Source organism: Suricata suricatta, chromosome 6 (assembly GCF_006229205.1).
Source record: "Suricata suricatta isolate VVHF042 chromosome 6, meerkat_22Aug2017_6uvM2_HiC, whole genome shotgun sequence".
NCBI lineage: Eukaryota > Metazoa > Chordata > Mammalia > Carnivora > Herpestidae > Suricata > Suricata suricatta.
The window spans coordinates 16,032,913-16,041,674 of record NC_043705.1 but is presented as its reverse complement, the minus strand read 5'-3'; the positions used below and the strand labels follow the sequence as shown (position 1 = coordinate 16,041,674).

Here is an 8,762-nt window from a genome sequence, read left to right as displayed (position 1 = left end):
CACACACACACACACACAAACCGCATTATGTTATCCCCCTTGATTTTCTGAAGAAAAATACTGAAGGTTCCCACATAGTCTAATGAAAATGAGACACTCAAATTTACCGAGACAAAGACAGGTTCTATAAAATTAAAGCCCTTTCTAGCTCCTTGACTGTAATCCTAACAAGTCACCACCTTATTTCAATGAGCAGAATAATTTTTCTAGGGTGAAAATAAGTGTAATATATTTTGTCATGGTCACCAAAATTTCCTGTTAAATCAGACTTTGATTTGAAAGGCCTGAGTAATACTGGCCTATCTTAAATGGTAACTTTATTTTAAACTTCCGTATTTTATATTCAATAGAATTTCAAGTTTATACGATGTACATTCCTCAGGTCCAGTCATATTAAATTCTGATGTTAAGCAGAAAGGGGAAACCATGTGCAATTAGATTAATTTATCTCGAGGGAAAAAGGGCACATTAATAATTGAGATAATGTTTTCATAAATGTTAGAATCAAATGTGCCTTTTCACTTCTTTATTAGAAAACACATTAGAGCAAAATTATCTCACTCTCATCAATAAGACCTAACTGCTGAGGAAGAGATTATGTTTTCTTTGCAATATATTCAGAAAGATTTTTCTCATTATGGCCAAACAGCTGGAAATATACCACGCATCCAAGTCTTATTGGAATAAAGGTCTTTAAGCAAAGCAAGTGATTGTTTCATCCATCCTGTAATGTTTTTGTTTTAAACTATGTGAATTTATTAAATTTTTGCAAAACACATTGAAGTCTGATTCTAAAACAAACTGTGCCCCCCCCTTGAAAAAATACTAGTAACTTGGCTTTCAGTTTGCTCCTTAAGCCACAAAAAGTCACCTGAGCTTCTTGCTTAAAAAGAGAGAAAAAGAAAGAAAAGAAAAAGAAAAACTCTTAGAATTTCTCATAAATACCCCTAAGAGTCAAAATATATGGAAGATAATGGAATGATATTTAACTTTCTTTAAATTGCTCTATTTTTTAAGAGGCACGGTTATTCACAAAGCAAATATTAACTAAAAGATGATAGCATACTGACGAAACAATCAAACAAGCTCTCCATGGCTGATGTATGTTAAATATTAAAGAGCCATTTTCTACAAAGAAAATCGAGTTTTTAATGATTAAACTAAAGGAGTAACTAAGGTGAATCTGATTCTTTCTGTAATAAGCCTTCATGTGTATAATAAAGTACAGCCATACTAAAAACAATGAACTGTAAACTGAAACAAAAATCCATCATCTACTTGGAAACAGTGACGGGGAAAGATTAGCAATCCATTTATTGTACTGAAAGAAAGGTAAGTAACCCTGGGAAGACCCATCAGGAGCCGAGTATTGAACTCTAAATATAAAGACATTTCTTCATCAGCCAGTGACTTGGAAAAAATGTGAGAAGAGAAATGATTCCGGTTGACTTTTAAAATGAAATGGTAATGCTTCAACTGCTTTTAAGTTCTTAAAGATCTGTTTTATGTCAACCTGAGATTCTGGAAGATATCTGAAAGAATGTTTTTTCAACGGATCATTATTACATGAGTCATGAAACAATTATTGCCAAAAGTTTCCTATAGATCTACCATAGATTCCGATTACGGATTCTTTCCTAATATGAATAATACGGTGATTAAAATTTTTTCACAGTAGAATTTAGGTTTGAAAGCCAAGGCTGACATTTAAGGAACATTTGGAATCTCTGGTTATAAATTTCACTAAACTCAAATCGGCACATTTCAGGAAAAGAATACATCATAATGCTTAAAATTAAAAAATAAACTCAGACTTCATAGCGCAAAAATAATTCTACTAGTAAAATCCTGAACCCTAGTAAAGTAAGTCAAACGGACATCGGCACTAAGTTACCTGGCCTCAGTCGGTCACATTTTATAGGATCTCCCAGGAGACGGATACATTTTGCAAGGCTGCAGTTTTAACATCCCTTCAACCCCTCCATGTTTGCTTATTCTAACTGTTCTTACAGCCGATAAAAATAAACAGGTCATGTCCTGAAATTAGGCGGCGGGGCCCGTAAATCATTTATGAGTGCACACTCCCAGCAAGTCTTTTTTTATATATATAACACAGAAGCAACTCACATACCTCAAGCTACAGGTAAGACGCACTTTTTATCTGTTAAGGGGTCCTCGACAACAACCCTCAAGTCCCACTCTCCTTATCTCAACAGAATTTTAACCTCATCAAGTGTAAGGAAGGGCACAAAAGAAAGGCTCCACAGTTTTCAGTGTTAAGATATAGCATTATATTCTCTATGTGTAGTCATCTCCGGCCCATCTACCAAGAATCCAAATCCTTTAAGAAACACACACACACACACACACACACACACACACACAATGAACTATGGGATTTTCTTCATGTTTATGGCTTTGTCCCTTGGCACTCTAAAAATAGATGAGCTCAAAACCTAAGGCATCCAAGGGCCACATAACAGTGTTGGGTCTTAACATTGCACGTAGAGCAAATCCGTACCATTGGACAACAGCTTTACGATCCCCTCAGAAAAGTATCGGCAGGCCTTTGTATGGTATTAGAGTTCCTAATAACACTACTGAAACACGAAAAGCGCCTGGAAGTATTTTATAAACTTTAAACCGCATTGGAGGTTACAACTAATTAGTCAGAAACAAAAACCAACTGGGAAGTATTTCAAAACCAGATGCTTAGATTATTTACCACTTGTCAGTTTTTCCAGTCCCCAGAGCTCTAACTTCTAACCTGGCTCTATGGACCATGCCATTTCCTCCCACCATGTTTTCCTGTAAAAATCTGTTTAAAAAAACCAAAAAGCACTATTTGGTAACATAAATATGCACCTTGTTCAGGAATCCTGGTCTGAAAGATTAAAAATGTGTAACTGTTTCCCAATTTAGGAGTGAAATGGAACCTGTGAGCCTGGGCACAGTGCCCCTGCAGGTAACTGTAGGGTCTATGCCGCCCATGGCCACCATGTGGGCTGGGAGCTCAGCCACTTAGCTCCTCCCCCACCCAAGGAGGTTTTTACAAACACAGGCCCTGGCACCCCATTGCTGACTGCCAGGTATGGGTTCTGGAGGCCAGGTTTGTTATTCACCATGCCGAGACTCTAGGCCCTCAGGCAGTGCTGGCCAGAATGCTCAGCAAAAATCGAAGAGGATTACAGAGTCCCCTGAGTTTAGGAGCACACCCATCCTGTCGGGCCAGCGAACCAAGCATGTGACATACGTTGCTCTAGAAATGACCATTAATGAGGCCTTAAGGTCCACGCCAACTTGGCCACTGGCACGGAAGAGACTTTGTTTTCAGCTATTCCCACTCATTACACTGCCAGGCCTCAGTAAGACCTACACATTGCCCTAAGGGTGTACCTTCTACCATCTTGTATTTCATAAATCACTCCAGGGATGAGAGGTGGCTAAAATTGGTGGGGAGATTACCTATGCCCAAAAATCTGCCTCTTCTTCAGAACTGGGTCTCGATAATCAACCATCAAGCTTTGGGAGGAATCTCCGATGAACAGGTTTCAAAGACACGGTTTATTTTTAAATAATCACAGGAGATAAGATTGTGCCACTGAAGTATTACCATTGGGTGATATTAAAGCGCTCTGAGTTTTCCTACGTTTTGATTTTCTGTCTCGTTGAAGACTATGTCATTGTACTTTGTCAGAGAAGAAGCAGAATTTGCGATTCCTGATTCACGGCCTCATTTGCTTACTTCGGACACTTGGAAAGTTATGAAATGCGCTGCGGTCTAATCCAAGGTTTACAAAATTGTTTTTATCTGAGACAAGGAGCCTGGCTCTCTTCCTCCTGTTCATGCTTATGTTCCTTCTTGCCCTGTGCCCAAAAACATACTGGCAGAGCTCGGAATAGGGCACAAGCTTCTCCTGGCTTACACCCACAATGCCCAGCCTCTTCTGCTCCCCCACCTCACCTGTTTTTTTTCTTTTTCTCAAGATTCGGGGGGGACCAGCTGGAGTAGAGGCTTGTTTAGGGAATTCTGACCTCAGAAACCCAGAACCCCTGTCTTCCTGGCCAGGCACCTCTTTACTGCAAGTACTGCTATACCAGGTATTTGCATGACCATTGAAACCTATCCTCCACTGCCTTCTGCAGAACAAGGGAGGCTCTCCCCAAAAGTGATCCCCCGGTCCCCCCCCCCCCCCCCACCAAGGGCCAAGGCTCTTTGCAGACGGGAGCTCGGGCTGGTTGGCAAGGTGCTGGCCAGCAAGTGACTTACCTCCCAGAGATGCTGCGTGTTCCTCACGGTGCCGGCCTGCACCTTCTCCGGCGGCAGGAGGACGCCCTGGAAGGGCCCGATCCAGGTGCCCTGCTGGATCCTCTGCGCGGCGCAGATGCCGTAGGCCAGGCCCGGCACGGTGCTGGTGCACAAGCACACCTCCCGCGGCAGGTCCCGAAGCCACTCGGGCAGCTCCGGCGGGGGCGCGGCGGCCGCGGCGCTGCTGGTGCCCACGAGCCGGCGCAGCGAGTGCAGCGGCCCGTGCATGGGACACTCGCCGTTGCGGTTGTCCGCGCACATGTCGCAACCTGCCGGGAGACAGGCGGGAGGGAGGGAGGGAAGGAAGAAGGTTAACCTGCCGCTCCAGGCGGCCCAGCGTCGGGGAAACCCCCGGGGACAACAGCATCCCCCTCCCGGGTGAGCCACCTTCGAGGGAGGTGAGGCCGCTGCGGACAGGGGAAGTAAATATGCACCTCTCGCTTGCAAACCGCCGCACCCACATCGACCTGCCAGGGGTCGAGACCCAGGGCGCCCCAAAAGCTGGCGTGAGGCTGGCGGGGCCCTCTCTGCGGAGCCCAGGACCAGCGTCTTCTCGAAGTGTTTCCCTTTCCGCCTCTTTCCTCGCGTCTCCAGTTCCCACTTCCCCCTGCTCGGTTCCCACGCGTTCTCTCCAGGTGTTTTTAATACCACCGCCAGAAGAGCCTGTTTCTTGCTCCTCAGTCTCAGAGAGATTACACGTGGATCACCTGGGTCTATTTGGCTTTGCGCTTTCTACAATTATAGATACTGCTTCTAGAATCTCCAAGGCAGGTGGCAACCCCCCTAGCACAGAGCGTCCTTCCTACTCCTGGGGATCCCCATAGCAAAAGGCGAGGAAGTCTTGGCCTCCGTGGCGCGGAACCCCAGACAACCGCCAAGGAGAGCACACCGGGTGCTGGGGTCCATTTCCAGCCGGGGCAGCACCCGCTCTGGCCACTCCAGCCAGAAGGGCATGGGTGGAAAAGGGGGGACTGTTCTGGCAGGGTTGGGGTACCTGTCCTGGAGTGCAAGCTCCTCCCAGAAACCAAAAAGAAAGGAAGAGCAAATTTAACCATCAAGATAACGGGTCGTTAAGGATCAGGGTAATGGTTGGGTGGAGAGGACCCCAAGTCCTGTCCAGACGGTCGATCCCCAGGCTGAACACGATTATATATACGCAAACGCAAAGCTGTCGTGAAGAGGTCTCTCTCGAACGTTCCCCGGGGCGGCCAGCAGCGCGAGGGGATCCCTCACCCTCCTTCTGGGCGGGGGAGCTGTGGATGCCCAGCGTCCCTCGACGACTAAAAACTGGATGGGAAAAGGCCAGGCTGCCGCGGGAAGCAGGGCCTGCGGCGACCGCGCTGTCGGATCGCAGCGCCCTCCGAGTTATTAATGGGCCTGGCGGAGCCTCGGTGTCTGCGCCCTGAGCCCTGCAGACCTGCCTTAGGGAGGCAGCCTGGGCGCCCGCCGGCGTGACCCGGCCTCCCCGGGGAACCCGCCGAGCCCGGGCGCACGGAGCACGAGAGCACAGTATCAGGCGAGAGCTGGGGCACCTGGGGAAGGGCCGGCACTGGGCCACGGGTCGTCCTCGCTCCGCCTTGCTTGGGTCGCTGCCAGTTCTGGTGGATCACCCTAAGTGTGCCCTCTCCATGCTAAAACACGGAATATCCCTGTAACTCTGGACGAAGTGGGTCATCAAGAAAGGAACCCCTAATGGCAACCAGCTGTGGTGGGCAAACACCCCCCCCCCCCTTCACAGCAAGCTGAGGGCTGCCCTTGTGAGCATCCTATCTCCGTGGAGAAAGGCTCCAGCTGGCTTCTGCTTCCCCTCAGTCATCAATGCCCGCACTCCTCCCAAGAGAACCCAAGAAATGACAGGACCCTCTGACTGCAGCTCCCCAGGCCTCACAACCTGTGTCTACAGGCAGGGAAGTGTCCAAGCCTCTGGGCCTCCATTGCACAAAAGCTCCCTCTTCCAGTAACACAGAGTAATATAAATATTGTGTCAGATCTGCTTTTGACTTGAGGGCCTAGATGGAAGGTTGTCCTACCCTTACCATATGCCAGGCCTTCCAGATACACTTCACACAACCTCTCAAGCTTCTGATGGTGAAAACAGAAACCTGAACAAAGGGGGAATGGAAACAAAGACAAAAACTCCAGATCGCCCACTGCCTACCGTTTTCCAGACACCTATCCTGAACCAAGCAATCACCCCATGGCCCCCATTTTGCAGAGAAGAGATGTGAGGTTTTATGAGCAATGTAACTAGACCACGCTCAGAAACGAGAAAGCGGTGCAGAAAGATTCACAGTCAAGTTTGCTCACTCCTAAGCCTCCAAATCTAAAAAAGATCTAGGGAAACCAATGAAAGCTGGAAGAATTTATATCCAAACACATAATCAATTGATTTAACTGGGAGCACTATTTGGGAGACACAAAATTTGCTCTAGCATCAGTGAAATTACAAAGATTTCTAGATCTCTCTCCCCACACTCCTGGCCTTGGGGACGTTAAATGTATGGGAACGTGAATTCACTATGTCTACAATTTTGAAGTTTAGTGTCTGACCTCAGAGATGACCTCTCAGCCCTTGAGCAAAAAGGACTTAAAACCAATGACCATAAACAAAGGCAACAGGCCCATAAAAATAAAAATAAAATCACCCCAGGGAGTTGCTTACCCCACTTTCCTCTCTGGTTGGCTCAGTGAACCAGGATGAGAGGTAAGAGCATTTGATACTCACTCCCTATCAGTCTACCCCAGAGATCCCATCAATGTCCAACATCTCGACCACACACACTATCACGCCAACTACATCAGTAGTAAAATGAGGAAAAGAACCAATTCCAGCCCCCCCCCGCCCCCCCACGGACAGGGAACAACACGCCCAGTGTTGGTGATGCATGACAAAACTCTGGCGAGCCCTCTCTTTAAGAAGTCCTCGTCACAGAGTTTTAACGCTCCTCTACCTTCTACGTTTCCCTGGCCTCCAGCAGGTGTGGAGCCACCTAGTAGGGGCATTTTGCTGAATCAAAAGCTGAGTTTCTTTCAGTATCTAGAGACTACTTGTGTGTGAAGTCCCTGGCAAAGCAAGGGAGGCCTATCCACTTTAATTACATGAGCTTTAATGTATAAACCACTGAATGCTGTATGAAAATATTCTGCTAGAGAAGTTGACCAATTACATCTAAACACGTTCTATCCCGATGTTGTTTTTTTAATATCCGGAACCTCTACCATTGAAAATAATGGGCCTCTGACTTATGTCTGAATCCCAAAGGAGTTAGAAGATCCTTAAAACCTTTAACCTATTACTCAGAGCAGGACAAATGTGGCGGAAGTAGACAAACATTGTAGCAGAGTGTTTTCTAGAAAGAAGCCATAAACACCCACAAGAAAAGGTTTGAAGGAGAAGCTGGCCGGACCCCCAAACTACTGTGGCCCTGAAGGTTAAATTTTTATATACTGTATATACATTTAATGTGTACATTATATGCAGCATTCCCTACCGAGCAATTCTTAACACAAGTCCATTTGAATTCATAAAGAGTAGGCAAATAAATGTTCCCAGTTTCTCCTAAAATCAGGGTAATTTTTGGTACAAGTTCATAATTATTATTTGCAAAGTGTTTTCTATATCTGTCAGAAAGACGATCAGATTCTGCAAGCAGGATACGTTGAAATGCCATGCTAGCATTAAGCAATAGAAGAGAGCAGGGTCCCTCCTCTCTCTTGAGTAGAACTGTTAGTGCTCCTCTTAGTGGGGTCCTGAATAAGGGAAGGCGGTATCACCAGGTGACCGCCTTACCCACCTACTGACTTCTGAAGGCCAGGCCAAGTGTAACGAAGAGCGGACTTGAACCCTTCATCTCAGACCCTAGCAGACAGTTTGAATGTTTTTCCAAGTGCACGCACAACTTGGTGCAAATGAAAATAGTGTGCGTAAAGGGGGCCGAGCAGGCCATGGTTTTCTCTGCTGGTGTTGCATTTCTTGTTCTAGGAAAGGTGAAATGTAACACGTTTCAGGACCTTTTTTTTTTTTTTTTTTTTTTTTTTTTTTTTGCCGTCCGGAGAGACTGACGGGCCCGTGGGAAGCCCCCGCCACACTAGGCCCTGGCTCCCCGACGCCTGTCGGCCGCCGCCGTCGCCCGCCGCCGTCGCCCGGCCTCCCTCGTCGTCTGGAGAAGAAACGAAGGCGCAGCTGAGAAGCCTGCCTCTCCGCCTGGGCGCCGGTAACAGCGAAGCTGTAAATCCTCCGCGACCGCCGCCGAGGTCGCGGCCCCCGGGTCCCTCAGGCCGTGCCCGGCGGGGCGGGTGCCCATCGATCCCGCCCGGGGAGGCACCCCTGAGTGCCGCCTGCTGGCAGCTCCGCGTGCGCTCGGGGCGTGGGGATGCGGGGACCCGGCGACGGGGCGGGGGGCGGGCCGAGACCTCCCACGGCCCCCGGCCTCGGCCTGCGCTCCCCCGCGCG

The 8,762-nt window shown here is 47.7% G+C and overlaps 1 protein-coding gene across 1 annotated transcript in view; it reads right to left on the bottom strand.

Moving 5' to 3' along the window:
- The window catches only part of PRDM6 (PR/SET domain 6), a 102,624-nt gene that overhangs the window by 88,914 nt on the left and 4,948 nt on the right, over positions 1-8,762 (bottom strand). The window contains exon 2 of the mRNA XM_029941534.1: positions 4,271-4,578. Coding sequence (XP_029797394.1) covers positions 4,271-4,578 — 308 coding nt within the window. The remainder of the gene's footprint in view (positions 1-4,270; positions 4,579-8,762) is intronic.